General features: G+C 41.1%; 1 protein-coding gene across 1 annotated transcript; it reads left to right on the top strand.

Moving 5' to 3' along the window:
• The first annotated feature begins 1285 nt into the window (after positions 1–1285).
• Positions 1286–19976, top strand: RP2 (RP2 activator of ARL3 GTPase). The gene is made up of 5 exons (XM_065859739.2): positions 1286–1526; positions 10559–11224; positions 12848–12962; positions 14101–14186; positions 17425–19976. The coding sequence occupies exons 1-5, from the start codon at positions 1398–1400 to the stop codon at positions 17506–17508; spliced, it is 1080 nt and encodes a 359-aa protein (XP_065715811.1). The 5' UTR covers positions 1286–1397; the 3' UTR covers positions 17509–19976.
• The last annotated feature ends 3751 nt before the right edge of the window (positions 19977–23727 follow it).

The following is a 23727-nucleotide window of genomic DNA, read 5'->3' as shown; positions in this document are numbered from 1 at the left end:
TGGGAATGGAGGCGTGAAGTTATCCAGGGAAAGTGGTGGGGTGGGAGGAACACATTATTTTCATTTTGTCTCTTTTTCTCACCATCCAACTCTATTTTTAATTGGCAAAAAAAATAAATTAATTGTCCCCGCGTTGCAACTGTTTTGCCTGTAACAGTAAATGGTAAGTGACGTTCTTGTCTTTACCTCAACTCACAAGCTTTTCCAACTTTTCACCCCCTGTCCAGGGGCAGTGAGAGAGCAGCTGGGTGGGCAGCTGGCCAAGGTCAACCCATCACTGGATAACGAGGTGTCAGAGACAATTCTGAAGTTTTCCCCCTCTGCCCCCAGGAATAAAATCTGCAAAATCCTGGAAACAATGTCTTTGAACGGCTGGATAGTCTGATAAAAATTGTAATTTTTTTTTCCTCTGGCGAAAGAGGAAAACACAATCAACAAACCCCAGTCTATACATTTGGCCCGACTATTTGGCAAGGAAGGCATGGAGCAGCAGTGCGCTGTGGGTTCTTAGGCTGCCGCGTGCTGCTGGTGCTCTGAAACACTTGCAAGAAGCCAAGGAAGCCAGCTGGGTCTTCTGGCGCAGTCCTCTCAGAAGAGTGCGCAGGGCAGTGGTACCTGCCGTGTCACACATCCAGAGGGTGACGTCCTTGCCTACAAGACAGGTTGCATCTATAGAAAAATCATAGAATTACAGAATCATTTCACTTGGAAGGGAGCCTCGAGATCATGGAGTCCAACCATAACCTAACTCTAGCACTAAACCATGTCCCTAAGAACCTCATCACTGCATCTTTTAAACCCCTCCAGGGATGGTGACTCCATCACTGCCGTGGGCAGCCTGTTCCAATGATTTACAACCCTTTCCGTGAAAGGTATTTTTCCTGATATCCAATCTGAATCTCCCCTGACACAACTCGAGGCCGTTCCCTCTCCTCCTACCCGGTGCAGGACCAGCCGCTGTACATTGACACTCCGCACCTGACATTGTGCCCCCGAGCTCAGCAGCTGAACGCGCCTGCGGCCGAGGGTGGGACAGGGCTCCCCGCAGCCCCTTCTCCCCGTGAGGGCTGTTGGTTCACGAGCAGTCACCATGTCCGCAGCGGGGCAGCCCGGGGCCCGCTCCTGCGGGGTTGTGGGGGAGCTAGCAGTCACCGAAAAAACGCGTATTCCCGCTCCCCGCAGCCTTGGGGCTCCGCCCCGCCTCCTGCTGGGCCTCTGCCAGGCCGGGCCCCGCCCCGGGGACGCTGGGAGTGGGACGGGGAAGTGTCGCTGGTCGCTAGGGGAGACGGGGGGAAAGCGGAAGCGGGCGGGGTGGTGGTGAGGCGCTGCGCTGGCGCCCGCTCCCGGGCTCGCAGCCTCTCCCCGCGGGTCGGCCGGGCGGCGGCGGAGCCGGAGCTATGGGCTGCTTCTTCTCCCGCCGCAGGAAGCCGGCCCAGGGCGGCCAGCAGCAGCAGGCGGGAGGCGGCCAAGACGCGGCGGCCGTTGAGGAGAAGGCACCGCAGTACAGCTGGGACCAGCGAGCCAAGGTAACGCCCCGGCCGCTGTTCCGCGCCGGCCGCGGGCAGCCGCCGCCGGGACTGGCTGGGGGGTGTGTAGGGGGGTACGGGGTGACTTAGGGGGCAGCCCCTCGCCCTCTCCTGCCGCCGGGGCTTTGTGGGGCCGTTGCCGCGGCGGGGCCCCTGTGCCGGGCGTTGGCCGGGGCACCGGGGCCGGGCGGGGAGAGCCTCGGCCGGGAGCTCGCTTCCGCTAGTGCCGCTGTTACGGCTCGGTCCGAGCTCTTCAGTGCGTTTATTTTGAGGAAAAAAAATAAAAAGAAAGCGTGAAGCCTCAGATTTTACCAGGCAGTCTCGAATTTTGCATGGGGAGAGAGCGGCCCAGGCGGTGTCGGTGGGGTGGCGGGGCCGGGACAGCCCCCGGGGGTGGCGGGTTCGTGTCTGTCTCCCCCTCAGGATTTCGGGCGTAGCTCGGAGTCCCGTGGGTGCGTGTTTCAGCGGAGAGAACCCCTGTCACGGCAACTAGCGGGCGGCGGGGAAGCTGTATGTGCTGGGGGAGCCCGAGTACCCGCGCCTGGGTGCTCAGGGGCGGCACAAACTTGTGCTTTGTGTCCCGGCTGTCTGTAATTTGGATTAACCGTCGGTTATGCTTCCTGCTTGGCTGTTTGGGTTGTTGTATTTGTTTGGTTAGGTTCTGTTTTTTGGGTGTGTGTTTATTTAAAACAAACAAACTAGAGGAACTAGAACCCATCTGATCAGTCCCTGAATGACAGATGAAGACAAATCCTTCCCAGTGCTGTTTCCTCACACATTGAAGGCAATCGCGAAGTCCCAAGCAGGAAGGCACTTAAGTGCTGGATTAAATACATTCCCACCCTCGTTTCGAGTTTCACTTCCTAAATACATAATGACGTCATAGCCCTGCTAGGTCTTCTCTCCAGCTGCCTTTGGGTGGAGGAAGGAGAAAATGGGGCAGGCCGTGAACTTAATTGATGTGGTTTTAACAGACAGAATCCCTAAACCTTTAGGCCATATTTTGCAAGTATAGAAAAGAAAATGCGTGAACTTATTTGAGTACTTAGCTTGCTTGTTTTTTAAACTTGGCTAGGTGCTCCAAGGGTGTCAAACTCATTTTCACCAAGGGCCACACCAGCCTCATAGTTGCCCTGTATAAATAGTCCTAAAATTACATTCAGCCCTTTGAAGGCGACTGCAAGGCTGATGTGGCCCCCGGTGAAAATGTGTGCACCGCTACTCTAGGGTGTCCCTTAAGTCTTCTGAGTAGATTGACAGAAGCTCAGATGGAGATGAGCTAGAGAGCATGCGCATGGCCTGGAGGAATCAGTTCCTTGAGGATAAAGACGGTTGATCTGTGTTGGGCTTGTTCCTTGACTTGCTAGTGGATATTTGTGGTGTAGACTTGGAGAGAGAAGGGCAGCCTGTTACTTGTATGGAGACTATTCTCGCAGGGAGGAGGCTGTAGCAAAACATATTTTAGAGCAGCAGAACAAATTTTACCTCTGTGCAAAAGTAAATTACTAAATGAGCATTTGAAATCACATTTTAATTTTACAGCAAATTTCATCAGTTAAAGCTCAACTGATATGAGACTTTTTACCTAATCTGCTGATACAGCACTAACTTCTAAAACTAAAAGGAGGAAAGTCAGGACATAGGAGCATTTGATTCAGAGAACAGCCAGCCCTGTTGCTACGGAGATGACTGTTAACATGCTGGAAGTAGGTTCAAGCTAACAGATGAGGCTATTACAGCACCAACAATCCATCTCTCTGGAGAGAAAAAAGAAACATGTAATGTATTGCATGTACAGTAACTTCCTCCTTTTCTATAGAAGACTCTTAGAAACCAGAAGAATCATTGAATTTGAGCTGTGCTGCTGAACTGCAGAAGCCATCAAATTAGCTGCTTGATTCTGTACTGTGCAGTTCAAGAATGGCTTTTTGATGTTTGATCCCATTTCTCTTGCTCTTTCATTGGGCTTTTGGGCATGTGCTTAGTACATTAAACCAAGAAAGCAGTACTGAGACACCTGGTATTAGGTAAAGGAATACTGAGCACTTAGAGCACTAAACTTGTTGATGCTAGTTTGTATTAAATGATACTAAGTCAGTGTTAATGTAGTAGCTTTAAGTATGGTCTGTGATACTTTATTCTGTTGTCTGTTGCTTTCTCATTTCTGATGCATCACATATACTTGTTCATTTAACAGTTTGTGTTTGTACACAAAGTTAGATTGAAGTCAGTCAGAAAACTTGCAGCGTCAAGGCTCCTTTTTGTTAATCAAGTGCATCGAATTGTATTCTGAACCCAGAATACCTCAACTCTATAAACAGATGTGCTAGTGGTCTATTGATGCTTACTTCTTGTTACTTTTAATAATGCGTCAATGCACCATTTGGGTTGGAGTGTGTTTCTCATTGTAGGCTCTCCTACTCAGTGATGCAGTTCTGGTTATATCATGGAGTCCTGCAAGCACGTTTGGCAACCGTCTGCAGCTCTTGTAAGCTGTCCTCTGTATGTTCTTACAGGTGGATAAGCCTTGCTGCTCAGACACTCCAGCTCTCTTCCTGTAAACTAGTGCCATGCTGACACTCTCACTGTAGGCAGAGAAATGTAGGCATACTCGTGTGCACGCTTGTCTGACTGGGGATGTGAAGAAAGCTGACTGCTAACTGACAGCTGTGCTGGAAGAAGCTCTGAACCTGAGGAGTTCCTCCAGTGAAACTATTTCTTCTGCTTCTGAAGGACAGCAGTGCTAGTATAGTCTATTTTAGTTACGTTTCTGTGGCAAAAGATGAGTAATTGGTACTGTCTGCCAGTGTAGACCTAGCCAAAGGGTAACATGATGATATTCTAGTGATCATATAGTAGTTCCAAAAATGGCCCATGTGGTAGAAAACTCTAAATATAAAATATTATAAGATGCAGATAGTTGAATTGATATTAAGGAAAATATATTAATTTGATGGGCCTTTTTAGATTCCTATGTAACCTCATTTAAGTGAGGACAGAAGTCTGTGGTTTTAAGGTACACAAAAAATCAAATTCAGGTTGCATTATAAGTTGTCTGGGATCTCTGTAATGCTTTCTGACCCTTGGGTTCAGAGAACTGTATGAACATGACTTGCAGTGCAGCAGAAAAATCAAAGGATCAGCTTATCTTGAAAACAGAAGGAAAAAGGCAGAGTATTCAGTTTCTTGCTGCTCTGAGGCTCTTAGCCCACCTTGAGAGAGTCCAGTGCAGAGCCACACAGATGATTAAGGGAGTGAAGCATCTCCCTTACAAGGAAAGGCTGAGGGAGCTGGGTCTCTTCAGTTTGGAGGAGACTGAGGGGTGACCTCATTTATATTTACAAATGTGTAAAGGATGAGTGTCATGAGGATGGAGCTAGACTCTTCTCAGTGACAACCAATGATAAGACAAGGGTAATGGGTACAAACTGGAACACAGGAGGTTCCACTTAAATATGAGAAGAAACTTCTCAGTGAGGATGACAGAGCACAGGAACAGGCTGCCCAGGGGGGTTGTGGAGTCTCCTTCTCTGGAGGCATTCAAAACCCACCTGGATGCGTTCCTGTGTAACCTCATCTAGGTGTTCTTGCTCCGGCAGGGGGATTGAACTAGATGATCTTCTGAGGTCCCTTCCAATCCCTAACGTTTTGTGATTCTGTGAATAAGTAGAGCACAGTTTTTTACAGAGTCTGTTCTTATTGCACCACATCCTGGGGACTTGTTATGTGTTGATGTTGTTGGGCTGTCATGGTAGTCCCCTTCTGACCAAGAGTGGGAGAGGAACTTGGTGGTGCTCAGCCCTCCTCAGCCACATTCAGCGAGGTTTCCACCTGGAATGTAAGGCGTTATTTTTGCTCCTTTTTCCTTTTTCCTTTTTCCTTTTTCCTTTTTCCTTTTTCCTTTTTCCTTTTTCCTTTTTCCTTTTTCCTTTTTCCTTTTTCCTTTTTCCTTTTTCCTTTTTCCTTTTTCCTTTTTCCTTTTTCCTTTTTCCTTTTTCCTTTTTCCTTTTTCCTTTTTCCTTTTTCCTTTTTCCTTTTTCCTTTTTCCTTTTTCCTTTTTCCTTTTTCCTTTTTCCTTTTTCCTTTTTCCTTTCCATCGCTTACATGCATGACCAGAGTGATAGCTACAGCACTAACTGAAGATAGGCATGCATAGACAGGAGCTGGGGTTTGGTGTCTTGTGATGGCAAATATACCCACATGCTGTCACCTTCTCTGCAGAAGAAACACAAAAAGCTGCATAGTCTGTCTTGCTGTTGTCTCATCTTCAAAGTAGAAGAATTAGAGTAGTTACTATCACAGTGGCATTTATAGCTTAGAGGGACTTTCCTTCCCAGATGATTTTTCCTTTTAGAAGGAACAAGTAAGGTTTTGTTTTATGTCAGTTGCCTTGCAACTTAACTGCTTTGTTTGGTATGAAACACACAGCTATTGTTGCTGTATTGGGCTGTGATGGCCATATTCAAACAGTTTAAAAAACCTCAGAGGTTTAACTTTCTACATAAATCATAGATAGTCTTTTGTTAGTTACCTTACATTTGAGGATTCTGCTAGAATGGTCTGAGTTGATGTGGGCATTTTGAACTATGTAGATCTCATTTAGATAGCAACTTCATATTTGATTTTGGAATATAAATAAAATCACTTTTTTCTCTCTAACTAAACAATGAAATATTTTCTATTTAGATTCAGTGCACGTCCCTTATGCTTCTCAGTGCACGAGAAGAGCTATCGCTGTATTTCTAAAAACTAGTCTATCAACTGAGAAACACTCAGGAGGTTCATATTAAACAATATTTCCGGTTAAGTCAGATGTAGGCATGTAGTAGCTTCCTTCCTTCTTCTTTTTTTCCTTTCTGCAGTATTTGGCAATGGTTTGTCAATCAGAAAAGTATGAGAATGACCGTTTTATGCTATTATGGCTACTTCGGAAGAGAAGGAAGATTAGAAAGAATAGAATGAAATGTGCTTTCAGACTGTTCTATTTGCCATATTTAAAGACAAGGTGCGCACGAAATACTCCAGGATGAAAAACTGCATGCTAGTGACTGGAACTTGCATGTACTGGCCCTCTTTGCACCTTTTCTTCTTGCCTAGGAATCTACGAATCTGCCAAAGGTAACTTCAACAGTCTCTAGAGGATGTTGCAACTCAGTAATTAAGGGCACCAAACCCATGCAAGTATGAATATGCAGAAGTGTGTAGGCTTGGGAATGCACTTTTCTTGCATATTTCCTTCTGTTAATTCCCCTACTGACAAAAATAGCATGTAAAGCCTCTTAAGTTTGTGTGCCTACCCTATAGTTGCAGCTTTTAATGTCACTGGGTCAGCAGCCAGCTCGTGTGTTATCAACTGTAAGTCCATAGTTGAACCGCAATCTGTTGTGATTTGAAGAGGTGGGAAATGATTTTTTGAGAATATTTAAAGATGTTAGTGTGTTTTAAAGACTTTACAAATAGTTATTTGCTCAGCAGACTGCGCCGAGGTAACTAGGGGAGAACTGTAATCCATTAAGAACAGCAATACCTTCTCATATTTGTGGTGGCATATCATTGCTGAGTAAAATTCCATTCCTGATGGACTCAATGAAACAGTCTTTTTAACACATGAACTCATATCAGAAAGAGTTCAACAAGCTGTTGGGATTCTAGGTGATTCTAGGTACAGTTACTACTAAAAGCTGTGATTGTTAGTACTTCTAAGTCTTCTTCCAAATGAGAGGTGCTTAGTTTTGGTGCCAGTAAACTGGATAATTGTGGCTGAAGAGACGTACGTCATCTGCAGCCTTCACGTCTGATATCTGACCTTCTTGCAAGATAAGTGTTTGTGGGAAGGAAAGCTGCTTGATACATTTTGCACTTATTGCAGCAGAACTTCCTAGAGTTCAAAGCAACTATGGAAAACTTTTGATTGCCTTCACTTCTCTCCTTTGTCCTTTAAAGTTCCTGCTCCTTGCAATTTGTTCTCTAGTCCTTTGTAACAGACTTATCGCCGATGTCATCGCTGATAACCAAAGATGAAACTTCTGTACCTCTGAGGGGGAGAATATTGTGTAAGCGGGGATTACTTTTTCATCATCATATCTGGTTTAGGTTGCTCTATGGAGTAATTCCTGAATTTGCACAAAGCACTTCTGTTAGAAGGTTTCAACTTTTGAGCTGTGCCCATATCAATTAATGCAAAACTCTTATCTACTCCAAAACCTCTTTAAATTCAGATTAAAGCATTAAGAGTTGCCATTATAAATACTATCATCATTTGGGCTTATACCAGCCTGGCTACATTTAAAAGTGTATTAAGGGATGTAGAGTAGAGCATCTGTCTGGGTGCGATGGGTGGATTTGGACAAAGTTCTCTGAAGTTTTATCAAAATGTGAAGGATAAATAGATGAGTTATCAAACAGTTGATTTTTTTACTGATTTGCCAGATACTTAAGACTTCACAGCAAAAGTTGCACTAGATGAATGGGCAGAGAACTCTACACAGATTTCCATAACCATAGATAGGTTATGGTTGTGTGATGCTGCAGATGTTATAATACCTTCTTCTGTGTGTTTTTGGTCCTCCTAGCCTGCTTTTTTGCTATATTCCCAAGACAATGCTTAATCAGCAGTTAGTGCTGTCAGGGGCAGGAAGGTGGCTGCTGAGCATGAAGCTCTGTGATGAGCATATTAACAGCTGTTGGATGCATCCTCAAATCATGGTTCTGCCTTCATGCTCCTTTGGCGTGTTGCTTTTACCCAGGGGAAGTGAGACATTCATATCTGCTACAGTGTCTTGTGTTACCCCCTCCTTCCAGGGGCAATAACTCTGTAGGGGGAAAGAGCGTTAAAACTATTTCATTTGGTTCCTCCAGTCTGTACAGTGATGTTAGTCAACTAATACTCTCAGTCTTTAAAAGGAAAAAGGCAAAGCAAAATTGAAGGAAATTGGCAAACTCCCTAGTGTGGTGAACAAATTGAGAAGTAAGAGATGTGTCACGGCAGAACTCTTAATTCAGAACAGGAAAATAAAATTGAGGGCCTGAAACTGGTAATAAGCTGACTTTTTATCATGAAATTCAGCTGCTACTCTTCCTCAAGCACTCTCATTTTGAAACAGTCTGTAAACTGTGGGCTAGCTGACTGACCAGTGTTTTTCACCTAGACCTAAATAAGGTGAGGTTTCACACATCTCTGTAAAGGGTGCCTTGTCAGCAGAACTAGTGCTGCATCAGAAGCTTTTTAGAGCACAGGAATTTAGAAGGAGACAGGTGCCAATTTTCAAAAGGCTGTAAGTTCTAGAAACTTTGAACTTCTCATTCAGAACAGAAGTAACTTGTTCCTGTATACCAAGTTTTGAAGGCAGCAAGGCTGTCTCCCATATATATACACACATACATAAATGTTGTAGTAGATGCCTGGGAAGAAGGTGTCCAAAAGCAATTTTGACACCTATATTCTCGAGTATGAGAGAATATGAGTATAAATATCTTGTATATGGGTTGCATATGTAAAATTACAAGAGACTTAAGACCTTAGAGGGTTTGAATCCTAATCATGCTGTGTGGTTGAGTCTCTGTGCCATGTCCCTTATCAATTGAACCTCCCAATTTTATTCATAATTCTTCCATCTAACATTCCTGGATGTGCATTAGTGGTATTAAATATGATTGATGGGAGATTTCTAGGAAACTATCTTCGTTGTCTCAACTTGCATTTTATTTGGAAGATTCATCAGCCGCAAACCTCCTTCCCTGTCCAGAGGTCAAACATGGTGTGTATAAAGGAGTACATTTTATCACTTGATAGTGACTCAGCTTCCATTAGTTGTTCTGGACAAAAAGCTCCCTAGGGAGCTGGTTTAGTGAGTGTCTGGCACTCGCTCATACTAGTTTGTCTTTTCTGGTCTCCCAATCGCCTGCAAATGTTTGAAATGCTTGGGAAGAGGAAAGGGAGTTTCTTACAAATTGAGCTATACAGGAACTGTTGTAATGCATTAACACTGATTATGGTGCGGCAAACTTTGGGGCCCTTGGTCTGATAATGAAATAGCAAGTCTGTGAAGTGGTCATGTGTTAGACTAATTCAGGTACTTCTATACTACTAGGTGCTATTTTAATAAGCTTTCACAAGAGGGCAGAGTAGAATTTACTCTGGGAATTGTCCTTGTCTTGAGACTTGTATATATCTAGAAATGAGCCAGCTCAGATTCCTTCAGTTATGACAGCACGGGCTGTAGTATTCATGCTGTCCACTTGTATCACGTACCATTCTGGGTGCTGTGTGGCTCTTCAGTTGCTTCTTCCCGATGGAGAGTCCCAGGGAAAGCCACAGCCGCTCTTCAGCATCCCTCCCCAGTGCGGGGATGCTGGAGCGCAGAGGCGGAGAGACCTGTAAATGTGCCCCCTGCACCAGCACTGCCCATGTTTGCTTGTTGGTTGTAGCTAAAGCAATCACATAGCTGACAAAAATACGGTAGTTGTTGGCAGGAGATAATGCTGTGGCACAGATAAGCGAGTACTTTGTGGTTTGCAAACAATATAAGAGATAGTGCTTGAAAGCAGCAAGGTTTCCTTGCAATGTATTGAGGTGTGGTAAAATAAGATCAAGGCAGCTACTTGAAAAGGAAATACTTTGTATCTCTGGCTTTATGAATCTTTAAGTATGTTGGCCAGTTAATTTATTACAGTTATTACGATAGTACTCAGGACCATTATCCTTGTTGAAACAATTTAGAGTCCACACAGAAAGCTACTTGCCTCGGCCCTTTTTCTTTGTTAGAGGGCAAACTGAGTCAGGGTTTTTTTTTCCTGGAGCATCTCAGAAGTGTAGTTTCAATTTATTGTTGTACCTTAATACTGTGCTTTCCAGTACTTTAGCTAAAAGAGCTTCTTCTGATCTTTCATCACTCTTTGAAGAGTTTTTTGGCAGGTTATCCTGTACAATTCATTGCTACCTCAATTAATATTAGTCAATTGACATTTAGCATTATAATGTTCTCTGTATGTGAAGACTTTCATGTTCTTTTTTCTTCTTTATCTTCCTTCAGGTTGACCCCAAAGATTACACTTTTTCTGGACTTAAAGATGAAACTGTGGGTCGACTGCCTGGAAAAGTAGCAGGGCAACAATTCATCATTCAGGACTGTGAGAATTGTAGTATCTACATATTTGACCATTCTGCTACAATCACTATTGATGACTGCGTAAACTGTCAGATCTTTTTAGGACCAATAAAAGGCAGCGTGTTTTTCCGTGACTGCAAAGACTGTAAATGTATAGTGGCCTGCCAACAGTTTCGCACCCGGGACTGTAGAAAGCTGGAGGTATTCTTGTGCTGTGCCACCCAGCCCATTATTGAATCCTCCACAGGTATGAAATTTGGATGTTTCCAGTACTATTATCCTGAGCTTGCTTTACAATTTAAAGATGCTGGACTAAGTATCTTCAATAACACATGGAGCGACATCCATGACTTTACCCCTGTGTCAGGAGAAAATAATTGGGGCCTTTTGCCTGAGGATGCTGTAGTACAAGACTATGTTCCTCTGCCCAGCTCTGAGGAACTGAAAGCTGTCAGAATTTCTACCGATGCTACGAGGAGCATAATACCAGTAACTCGAGGGCGGAGACAGAAAAGCAGTGATGAATCGTGTTTGGTCGTGTTTTTTGCTGGTGACTACACAACTGCAAATGCCAGGAAGTTAATTGATGAGGTAAGTGACATTTGCCTGCATTCAGCTTTTTGAATTTCTTATTGAACTTTTCCTCTGGGCAGTCTCAGTGCTCCTTGAAGGGAGAAGGCAGAGGCTTTGTATGTCTATGAGCCCTACCTATCAACTGCACTGTTTGAAACCTTAAAGCAAAGTAATAAAGAGGCTGGAGCTCATCTGATCAGACAGTTGTTTTACATCCTGTGACTAGCACAACTACCTTCTGATAGTTCCAGTGTATTTTTCCATCACGACACATGAAAGCTGCATTCTGATGACAATGTGTTTGATGAACTTGGCCAGATGTAGAGTGATTGGCAATGCTTGCAAAAGGGATATAGCCAATTAACTCATTTGCATATTGCCCTGAAAGTTACAGCTAACAAAACAGCCTCTCCTGAAAGTTTTTCCAGTATTAACAGACACTTTAAAAAAATAACATGTTAAATTGTATCCCCGCTGCCACCCAGTATTGGAATTTTTTTCTTCTGGAAGGGGCAGTGAGTGTTTGTCAGGGCTGGTCAGCTGTCTTCGATTACTTAAATAGCTGAAGTAGCTGGTGCTTTTTTTTTCTTTTGCTTTTCTTTCATCCCTGCGAGGCAGCAGCTCCCAAGCTTGGCAGAGTTTGGAGAAACTCCAAACTGGGGCTACAATCTGGGAGTGGCTGGCTGCTTTTAGCACCCTGGAGTGCCAGGGATGGCAGAGGAGCGCCAGTAGCCATGAGCTACAGCTTCTGGGAGGTATCTGCAAAAGTTGCTGAGCCCAGTGTTGTATGACGAACAAAACAAGCCATGGAGCTCCTTCCCTTGGGTTTTTAACTGCAAGGAAAGAAAGCTGTAGAGTGTTTCCATGCCCTGCCCCCCCCACTGCCCAATTGAATTTATATGGAATTGAGTTACTAACATCTGCTTGAGTGAAGTGAGATAAAGATACTTAAGGATTTTTTTTTTCCTGCTGAAGGAATAGCTACAGTAAAGAGGATAATAGATGTGTTCTCCTGTGTTAGTAGTTGTTTAGAAATTAGACTTAAGAAGATGCTAAAAGACTAGTTAGTGAGATTCTGTGTAAATCTTACTGCTCTGTAGATTAATGGGTGCTTTGAAAGCACAAGTACAGTTGCTCCTTCTCTACATACTTTTACTTTTATATTAGATGTGAAGTAAAAAGCTGTGTGTGTTAGAAAGTTTGGAATTTTTTCTTCTAAAATGGAAAACTTCAGCAGTGGATAGATGAGAGTTTGAGCTAACGCTTGACTGAACCCTTGCAGACTAATGAGAACTAACTGCTTGACTCCAGATGCTGAAATGCTTATAACTCCATTTAGTTTCAGCTTGTGAGGGACAGTGGGGAAAAAACCCATAACCCTGAGCCATAACATAAAACAAAAACATTCACATTTACTCCTCTAGGTGTACTAGGCCAGAGGAGAAAATCTGGATGAATGGAATGAAAATAAACAGAAATGTAGAAAAAGCAAATGGTCTTTGAAAAGAGCAAAAAGGGTCCCTTTCCTCTGTGGCTTGATGTGTATGGGGAAAATGGGTCTGCTCCAGGGCAATCTGGATATTTGAGCTGAACTTTCTGCCTTAGAAGCATTTATAACATGAATTCTTTCTCTATTAACAGATGACTGGTAAAGGTTTTCAGCTGGTACAGACTAAAGAAGTCTCAATGAAGGCAGAGGAGGCTCACAGAGTTTTCCAGCAGCATGCACCGGAATTCATTCCACTGCTTGAAAAAGGTCTGTCTGTGTTTTCTTTTTGATACAGAAATCTAGCTGTCACTAGAGATTTCTGGAGAAGAAAGAGGAACGAAGGAGAAACTTGTATTTCAATGGTGTAGTGTAAAGCCGGTTGAGATGAGTTTTGGAAGCCTCATCAGGCCTTAAACCAGCCCAAACTCCCGAAGGCATCAGAAATGAACTATTCCACATGTATTTTGTGGTTCTGCCTCCCCTCTAGTGGTCCAACAGCATAGCTCAGGAGCAGTGGTAGACACAGATCTCTTTGGGGTGGTCAAAACAAGCTCATGCTTTTAGACTAACTTGTCACTATTGTTGCTCAAACACCTGGATGTTCAATGTTTCTGTATACATATGGAAGAAAATCAGTATAGATGTGTATAAAGCAGGCAAGTGTTAAATTGCCGTTTATAACTGGTATTTCAAAAGTCTTTTTATTGATCTGACTGTAATTGGGTTTTGTCTGTTCCCACAGAAGTACTGACATCTTGCCATCTGTTACACGCTAAAGCTCAATACGCGCTCCCAAACTTAGTAGCAACAGGCAGCTTTTTTCATAGTAACACAAGAGGTCTGTGATGCTCATTGCAAGAAAAGGACAAAAGTCATTGTACTTATCAGATGACAGTCTAGTTTAAGGGCTATTTTGCACCCGTGTGGGAAGAAATAACGTGTTCAGAATGAAACCAGAGAAAGGGGATCTGCAAATAGTGGGTGAGAACAAGTCTAAAAATCAGGCAGTTTGCTATCTTGAGACTGAAGCAAAAAAACCTGAATGACTCAGTCCTACTCCAGATGTCTGTGCAATGGCTCACTATTTGAGCAGTATAGTCTGACTCACTTCCACGGTGCCCTCTGCTCCCCAGCGTTTTTGTGCAATTGCTGCCTTTCAAGAAGTAAAACTGGAATTGTGCCAGAGTCTCTGCAAAAAAAATGAGCATGGAATTGCAGATATTTTCTTCTCAGATAACACTGTGCTTTGAAGCTGTGCTTTAGTTCTTTATCCCGCATTATGGCTGCTCCAGCAAAAACCATAAAATGCTTCTTGCAAGCTTCACAATTCCCTATGGGTTGAGAAATCTACCATTTCAATGCAAGCTTAATAGTAATGATGATTCTACATGAACCTGTCTTCTAGGTCCAGTGGTTGCTTTGGAGTTCAATGGAGATGGTGCTGTGGAAGGATGTCAAAGCACTATAAATGATGTTTTCAGTGGGACCAAGGTAAGCTGGTGTGTTGCTTTATTGGCAGCAAAAGTTACAGAATATCTAGAATACTTCATGGCCAAGCTGTATTGTTGATGTACTGAATGATTTTTTTTTTTTAGGTTTCTGAATAGTAAAATCTGAATATCCTGTTTTGTTTTATTTTGTTTTACTAGAAACTCAAGTTGTTTGTTGGAGAGGAAAAAATTGTCCTAGGAAAGAGAATACTAAATTCCCATATCTATTGAAGAATAGAAGATCTGCCCTTGAAACTGTTATTCCCCATAGTAGTAAAAACAGGTTCTATAAATGTAGTAGGGAAAGCTCTGCTCCAGGTCTTATGCTGAAGTCTGCTTTGTGATGTCCTAGTCTATTAAACTCTGACAAAGAGAGTATTTCAACTTTTTTTGCTGTGTAGGATATTGCAGAATGCCTGCCTTCATAGGCATTTTTCTATTTCTTCTGTCAGCTTGTTTTGCTGTAGCTTCTTTTCACCACACCTTCACTTTGCTTGCTGTCCCCGTTTCTCTGAGTGGCAATGGTTTTGAGAAAGTGTCCAGAAAACAATGAGAGTGTTCCTGATAAGGAGCAAGTGACAAGCCCTTTGCTTTCAAGCGCTGTTCAAAGAAGACTGGAGTGTCTTTGGGACATAGTGTCCGTGCAGCTCCTTGCTGTCTTTTGATTCTGTTTGCCAGAGGTACTCAGAACAAGGCTACCCAGTTTCTGAAAAACAGTCGTCTTGTAATAAGTCATCTCAAATGCAGCTAAAGTTTGGTTTCTTTTGTTTGCTATTGCACCAGCAGAAATCTGATGCATAGTGGGCCTTAATTGGGCTCTCTGAGTCTGGAGAATACTAGAACTACAGTCTGAGCAGTGTTCTGATATTACTGACTCTTTCTGTTGACCCAGAAGTCATCACTGCAAATTTTACCATAAAATGGCCTCTTTAAGGAGGAGCTTGGAGTGGCTTTTTTTTAGTGTGGTTAGCATATTGTTTTTCGTACAGAACAAAGCTCATACTGGCTAGGTAATTCACTGGTTCTTCTAGACCTTTTTCTCTGTTCAAAGACTGAAGTGATATAAATTATTCGAACAAAATTTATATTTTTCCTCACTAAAATATCTAGTGTCTATTATTGTAACACTATGAATGCACTCATCTGAGATGCATCCAGAAAACTCAGGCTGTACTTCATGCTGTGAAGTAAGGGTTGATCTTGAAGGTGATCTGTAGTGTTTGGGTTTAGTTCCAAATGTTAAATTACTTACTGCATCTGCATTTAAAACTTCTGTTTACAGCCTGGTTCCATAGTAAAATCTATCTCACTTATTAAATAGTTGCTGCACTCAATTAAAAAGTAGAACTTTGGGCTTCCTGAGAAATATATGTCTTTATTTAGATAAAATGTAACTCCAAAATTTCTGATAAATACTGGATTTGTGCATGGATAACTGAATATCATGATAAATTTTTTTTTTTTAGAAAATTTATTTCTTTGGACATAATTTAGGCAGTAACAAACTTCAGATTTATTAATATCAGAAGGTTCAGGAATGTTCTGTAAAATTGTTTTACCTCATTGGTGGCTGCTCTTACTGTGTTTGAGAGTTGGTATAGTGCTCAGAAAGAATTATAGGTATCCTTGGTCAAGAAACAATGACAAAAGCTCTTAGGAGGACACATATTCTGCCAGACTTTGCAGGAGATTAATCTGCTTTTAAGCAGGTGGCTACATTTGCACTTGTAAACTACAGTTAAAAACTGTTATATTAATCTGTTAACAACCTTAATTTCACCAGGGTTTTTTTTTGTTTGGTTGGTTTTGTTTGTTTGTTTGTTTTCTGAAATAAATGTGATAAACAACTCTAGATGTTCTAGTAAGGATAGAAAAGCCCTTCAGCAATAGCACCACCAGAGTTTTCTCAGATCTTTAGAAGAAACAATGTGTTACAAGGAGAGCTCTGTGCTGTGCACTTAAGCAGACTTCCTATTTGTGTGGACTAGGTATGTCTGTGCTCTTTAGCTCTGATGTTCTTTCTGGTGTGACCTTCTATGCTTTTTTTGGTGTACTTTCTAGTATTGTTACTCTGTTTCATAAAATACTCTGCAAAATGTAAATTGTAATATCCTGGTAGGGAAGGATGCTGAAAGAAGGTATCCAACTGTTGTGACCGTGGTACCGATCACTGTCACACCAAACTGTCAAATAATTAGTAGATGTTCTCAAGTCCCTTCAAGCAGAAGTCTACCCTGTGTCCAAGCAACAGTCTAGGAAACTACTTGCTTTGTGATGATATATCTTTATCTTTTTTATTTGGAAATTTACTGAACAACAGGATATTAATCTTAAAACGTAGTTTAAGTAAACCAATTCAAGGAACTGTCATGATTTACATTCACGTGGTGTTCTGAGCTGAAGCAGAGCAGTGGTGACTGTAGGAGCAGAGTTATCTGGAATAACCCATTCCTACGACGCCAGTGCACTTCAGGACCGCTCAGTTGGCTGTGCTGACACTGATGTGCTGAGACAATGATGGTTTCCTCTTGAGGTATAGAAAATATAATCAAGTTTTTGATTGAGGCTATCACTTGCATGTTGAGGTTGATTAATAGCCACAACACTGTCTGTTACACTGAACTATTTGGGCATTGCCTAAGGCATTTGTAGTTGATTTGCTGGAAGCTTTAGAAGATGACTGTCCTAGAACTTGGACTTTCACATGTGTTGATCAGTTTTGCAAAATGCTAATTTAATCAAAGTTATTTTAAAAATATAGTTTCTTCTTCATCAGATGGTTAAGTTTTTTTGAGGGAAATATAGTGCAAGGGAGACTTTCTTACAAGTTCTGCCTTTCTGTTAAAGGAAAGCTTAATGGTAGGGTAGTATAAGGGGTTTTTGTGTTTGTCCAGAAGAGGCAGGGGAAACAGAGTTTGACTTTAGTAAGCAAAATACATCTAAATGGATCCTAGTTGAGGCTGTGACCCCTGAATAATCAATTCAAAAACGTTTTATTCTCATCAGTGGAAGGCCAGGGTTACTGCAGCGAGCATGTCTGCCAGGAACAGGTAATGGTAACAAAGGGTGCATTGGGGCTCAGGATTCTAGGACTGTTCTGTCAGACAGTGGAAACCAGCAGTGTCGTGCCTCTCATGAAATGCAAAAATAAAAATAACCATTACTGGTTCCAAATGAACAAAGACTGCTTGGACTTCTTTTTTAATGATGCATAACTATTTTCTTGTTTAATAAAACAGGTTTTTGTATCGGAGAGCAAGGCATCAGCGTCTCAAGATGTAGAAAATTTCTACAACTTTGCTGACATGCAGATGGGAATGTGAAGTTTAAGAAGAAGGTGTTTGCATATGGTTTGTCTCGGCACCTGGATGTCAGTTGGTGTGAATATTGCAGTAGTATGAGAGGTTTTGTCATTTGGTTTTGTATTTATCATATATCCATTTTTATAAGGCTGTTGGTGATTTTAATACCATATTACCTGAACTGGAGTAAATGGCATAGTTCTCCATGTGCGTTGTATTTGAAACTTGTAATTCAACTCCAGAAATGATGGAGGTTTTCTACTAACTTTTTACAGTGATTTCTTAACTTCTATTGACACTTGAATAGTTCTTGTCAACATCTAATTGTAATGCATATTTGAAAAGTGCAATGCTGGTCCAAATTTGATGCAGTAGTAATTGTTATCTTAAACTCAGACACATTGTTTAGAAGGTGCATTTATGTGAAATTTGCAGTTCAAAACTTTCCCACATGCAAATCTTTCTTCACTGGGGGCCAGGGAGGAAACTGTAGTTGTTGGCTTTTTCTGAAAACCTTGTCTGAAATGAATTCTCCTTAGAGCATGCTTTCAGAAGCCACGCGTGGCTTGTAAAATGCTCATCTGGCTTATTCTGCTTCAGCATCTTTTTTGAATAAAGTTGTTTGCAGCAGCATTTAAGCTGAGAGTTGTCACAACAGCATTCTGATAAGTGAGCACTTGCCAGGCTCTTCTGCGTTGAGGTGAATTCTGAGTATCAATGCTCTGCTAAATATGCTCTAAGGTCCACTCAGAGTCGCTGGCAATACAGATGCCTCCTTTATTCCCAAGTCATGTATGGGTTATATGTAAGCTTCCCTTGGACTTGGAGCAATAAGTCTCGGGCAGCGTTGTTTGCTAGAAGGGGCATCCAGCAGCCAGAGAAGGGCTCTGGTGGCATTAAAAAAGCTCTTCCCCAGAAGAAGGGTTTTACATTCAGTAGTAATACTGAAAATTTGGCACTGTTGTAGGGTTTGTTTTGGATTAATTCTAAAAATGGATCAAAGAAATGCTACTAGCATTTTGGGAGGTTCATTTGAATAGTCATCAGTAAGGATGCTTATTTGTTATATAGTGCATATTAGAATGCAGATATGCTTATTTTCAGGTTTACAAGCCCTCTGTAGTACTTGAACAGTCTGTGTGCGCAGATGCACAAAACCAAATTTCTGAATTAAGATTGTGGCTTGCCAGTTTATGTAGCCTTTGCAATCCACTGAGTGGACTGGGGCTGTGTTGAGGTGTTAAAGCAGTAATTTCCTCATTATGGTCATCTGTCAAAAGGGAAGATCTTGTGCATCTTAACTGAAAATGAGTCTTGACTCATCAGTTTCACAGCTCTGGAACTCCATAAGTGGGTGACTAAAAAATCATCTAATTTTTTAGAATTAGCACATGAAAGAACCTGTTCTCCTGAAATTCATAATTGTCATGCCAGAGAGATGTTCTGAGCTGTCATTTTGTTGCTAGTAGGCGAATGCTTGCCCTTAGTTTAAAATATGTAATGAGAATATGTTCTTAGGACCTCTCCTTAAAGTTATGCACAGATTAAATAGGGAAGAATATTTCCTGAAGTCACTAAACCATTAGTGTACTGAAGCTAAGAAAAATGTCAATTTTTGGAACTGTTTTACTTGACAAAGTGAAATAAAAATCAAACTTCTACCAGAACCTGACTGGTAGTGGAAATTACGACTTATTTGCACTTAGTTAGCCAGGATTTTGTTTTATATATATGTGTGTGTGTGTGTGTGTGTATATATGTGTATGTGTGTGTGTGAAGAGGCTGTGAAAACAGCTAAAAATCCTAGATTGGCCTCCAAAGTACTAGTGCAAATCAGCAATGAACATTTACAGGAATTGTTCTAGACACGTACAGCAAAGGTATTTTTTTTCTGGTATGGACAGTACATTAAAATTGTGTAATATACTTCAGGATTGTCATTGTGTAATCTATCTGAGCAGTGCATATGTTGAGCATCTTGGTTTCTAAACTTTTACACATAATATTTCCAAACTTATATGCTGACACATGATTATACATGTGTTTATAGTTTATTTTTGTATCATCAACCTGCTTTGGAAACGAAGTGCTAAATTGATTTTTGTGATTACTTTTTCTGGAGGACAGGATAAGTAGTTGAAAATTAATCTAGGCTTGAAACAATGAAAAAACTTTTCTACTCGCTAGGAAAGAGCGGTGGTGGTTTTTTTTGTTTGTTTGTTTGTTTTACATTGATAGACTGCTTACCAACATAAAGAGATTTAATTAAAACATCTAAATAATGAAGGAGTTTTTCAATCCAATTATTTCTCTTGACTTCAACTTCTTGCTAACAGGTGTTAAGAACACTTCTAGCCTAAGCATCTGGTATTGTGTGTGTTACAGGATGGTACGTGCTTCATGTAGTCTTTGTATGTTTGTTGTATAGCTTTTTATGTAATTTGTATTGCACTGTGAATGTAATTCGTAATAAACATTGAAAATCCAAACTCTGGAAGACTTTTTAAAATAAAATATTACAAAACATAATTACATTATCTTAAGTATAAAAACTGAATTCTATGTTTAACCAAGGACTTCAAATAGAAACTCACAACTAATTAAAAATAAGCATTAACTATGCATTCATCCGTCCTCCAAATGAACAAATGAATTTCTGACAGCAGGAATCTTTCCTCAGAGTCACAGAGGATATTATTAACTATGCTGCAGTTTTCCTTGTAAAATGTGGAAGAAGGTATTCTTATATCAAGCTGTAGAGATACAAGTACATAGATTCCTGCATTGAGAGTGTTAAAGAACTTCTCCCTTATCTGTGTGTGCATGTGGTTACTGCTTTTTATTTTTTACTTCTACAAGTTTTGTGGTTTTTAACTGTGCTTACCTCTTTGGGTACTAGATGCATGCTAGTGATGTACTCACAGCAAAAACATTGCGGTGATTATACTAGTTGAATTGTTCATTCAGAAAGCAATTCCTTTGAATATCCCACTTAACATCTGAAAATGGGGTAAAACCTCCTGAAAAGAGGTAAACATTTAATAAATTTCCAAAATCAGCTTTAAACTGGTCAGAAATTAGAATCTTCCAACTAAGATGGTCTAAGGTAACTTTCATGAAGTGTGTTTGCTAAGAACGGGAAGTAATGTATCCATATTTTTTTATATATATTGAGTTAAATTGTGAAGCTTTAAAGAATCGAAGCTTTTGGTTTACACTTAGCTATTATTGCACAATTTTACAGTTAAAAAAAAACCCTCTTGTACCCCAACTGGACCTGAGTTACCTAGTAATCTTTTTTACGTAGTATCTAAGTCATAGCAAACCTGTCCTTAAGTATTTTCACAACATTTTCCCAGTCACAACCTCAGATACTAACATGGGGAAGCTTTGTATTTGTGCCACAATTGCTAGGAAGACACCTACTTTCTTTTGTTGTACCTAATAGTCATGCATAAAATGCATGGATTTAAAAGTAATCCACATAGCAGCCTGCACTTACGTAACTGGAACAGATTTTTTTTTTTTTCAGTTCCAAAAAGCAGCACCAAACTCCTATTACAAAATATGTACTTCAGTCATTCTGACTAATAGGGGCAAAAACGAGTTTTACTGACTTAAGCATGAGCAAATACTCTACAGCTGAAAATCTTCTCTTAAATGCTGGCTTTTATGTGTTTAGGCTTTATTCATACAGCATTCACCTTTCTGTGTGTATTTACATTAGTGTTACTGATAGTATCTTCTGCAAGGTGTTGGTTCCCCAGGCTTTTTTTCTGAAGATTTAACAAAAGCTGCTGTGAAATTAATCTTTTAAGACCTAATAGCAGCCCAACTGCTTGCCTTAGCAAAAATCCTAGAGTTTAGGAACTACTGTCAAGTTCCTTGTTGACTCCTTTGGACCTTTGTGCCATTTCTTTTATTTTGAATTCATGAGTAAGCCTTCTGAAGCCACAAGGGTGGCACAGGTCATTGGAGGTCTGCAGGGACAGCTCATCCAAGGCATGTTTAAACCTGATCTAAAACATCTAAATTCTGGTCCAACAGTATTAAAAGCTATGAGTAAGTGCTGATTGTAAGCATTGTCTCTAACAGGCATGGATTTGGGTGGGATGGTGCAAGCGGGCTGTAGCACTTCATTAAGCTGTGTGCTATAGTTCTGCATTCTTGCTGCAGCGTATGTTGGAAGGCAGCTCTGTGGTGGTCCACTCCATTCCCTGGACATTGCAGAGCTTGCAATATGAGATATAACAATTTGCGGAGGATAAAAATGTCTGAAAAATAATAACTTGCTGTATTGTCAGCCTGGAAGTTTTTCTTTAGGCTGTCTAATCTGAGCTCTGTCTCTCAACCATCTACGTATGGGAAAACTTTACAAACATCAAACCTGGTAAAAACAGGATATACAGGAGGCTTCACTGAATGGTTGGGAGTCACAGTGTGTTAGCAGGCCAGGCATTAATATCTTGGTGTCCAGTTTGATAGAAGAATACTTTTTACTGCTATCATCTCTTCAGAATGCCTGGTTGCCGTAAGACTGTTGCTGGTAACGTTTGTGGTCATGCAATCTTCCTGATTCATATGTAGTCATCACTGGTGCTGAGTAAGAGGGAAGAAAAAGAGGGGGAAGTGAGAGAAACTTTTAAAAAAGGTCTGAAGTTTTCTGACTACATACAGTAAAATGTGCAACTGCTCATTCCTTTTTTTTTTTCTTTTTTTTTTTTTTAATGCATCTAGTGATAATCCCCAGCTATGTGCAGTTTCATGGCTAGAGTATCTGAGGACCTTCCCAGCATGTATTAAGCAATGTGACCAGCATCTGTCAAGTACGAGTCAGCCTCTTTCCAATTGCACAAGGCTTTAAAATTGCCAGTGTTGTCAAGGGTCTAATGAGATCTCTCATATGTGGATTTCCCTCACATCCTTCTGTTAGAACTGCTATAGAACGTTTGTCCTTTAAAGCATCAGGTAAAGTTGATAGATAGGAAATTATGGTGAGGTGAAGAACTCTTGCAAAGTGTTTAAGTGAGTGTTTGACATTCCCAAACTGAAAAGGCTAAAAGCAATGTGGTATTACAAATTCCGCCCAAATGACAAGGCTAAATTTAAGGCTAGGCACCTCTGCAGTACTAGGAGCTCAAAGGATTCGGTGCTTGGATGACAGTGGTATGTATTAATATCTCTCTGCCTGCCCAACTTCATTTTATAACAAGTAGGTAAAGTCCCAGTACAGAGAGTCATGTGAGAATCTCTACTTTCGTTTTTAGGTACCTTTATCCTCATAGCAGTGAAGAAAACTTGAAAATTTTTTTTGCTGTTTGAGCCATTTAAACTTGTGTGTCTCAAAAATAAAAAAATGGAATCAAACTTTTGCAGGGGGTGGGGAAGGGTAGAGTGACTGACATCTGATTTCTGAGCGCTGAAGGGTCTAGCAGCCTGACTTCCCTCTACTGCCAGGGATGCTGAGTGCTGTAGGGAGGACTCCCCTAAAATGCATGTACGGCACCATAGTGGCAGCTAACTTTCCAGCTCACTTAAGTGCAATACACCATTTGTTGCCTCACTAATACAAGCATGAGATGCGTTCTTTGATTTTTTTTTTTTCATTAGATACTTACTTGCATGCATTTAAGGTACAGAGCCATAATAGCAATAGGTTTTGAAAGCTTCTGGCAGTCCTCTTCATTCTGTGTTACTGTCTTAGAAGGAGAGAGATAAATCGAAGACATCCCTAAGCACACAACTTTGAACTTTCCGGAGCCTGGGAAGTGAAGCTGCACATTTTGCTCTAAAGTGAGTAAATGCTTCATGATTGTGGAAGTTTTTTTTTTTTTTGGTCTGAATGTGCTGATCTTTTTATGAGGGGAGACCTTCCCTCCATTTCTGAAGTCCCTCCATAAAAACCACTTCTGGGTGATTTGTTTGTTTTTTTTTTTTTTTTTTTTAAAGTTCTGGAGATTAAATGGAAGGGTTGTGCTATGACCCGAGGGCATCTTTTGATAGCTGTCCCAACAGGTGCTGAAAGATTGGATTCAGTGCTAGAGGTAAAGACAATCTTTTGAAGCTCCGAGTTCTCTTTGCTTCTATTTCTAATCACGAGTGTCTGAAACATTTTTAGTCATGAGAGGGTTTAAAGACAGCTAGCCATCCTTAGATGAGATTCTGCTTTGCATTTTTTTTCTGCAGAAGAATGAAAGTTACTCCCCAGCAATAATTAGCTCGCTCATTTGCAGGTGGGTG

Source organism: Patagioenas fasciata, chromosome 1 (assembly GCF_037038585.1).
Source record: "Patagioenas fasciata isolate bPatFas1 chromosome 1, bPatFas1.hap1, whole genome shotgun sequence".
Classification (NCBI taxonomy): Eukaryota; Metazoa; Chordata; class Aves; order Columbiformes; family Columbidae; genus Patagioenas; species Patagioenas fasciata.
The sequence above is the reverse complement of the archived record's forward strand: the minus strand, read 5'-3'. Positions and strand labels throughout refer to the sequence as shown.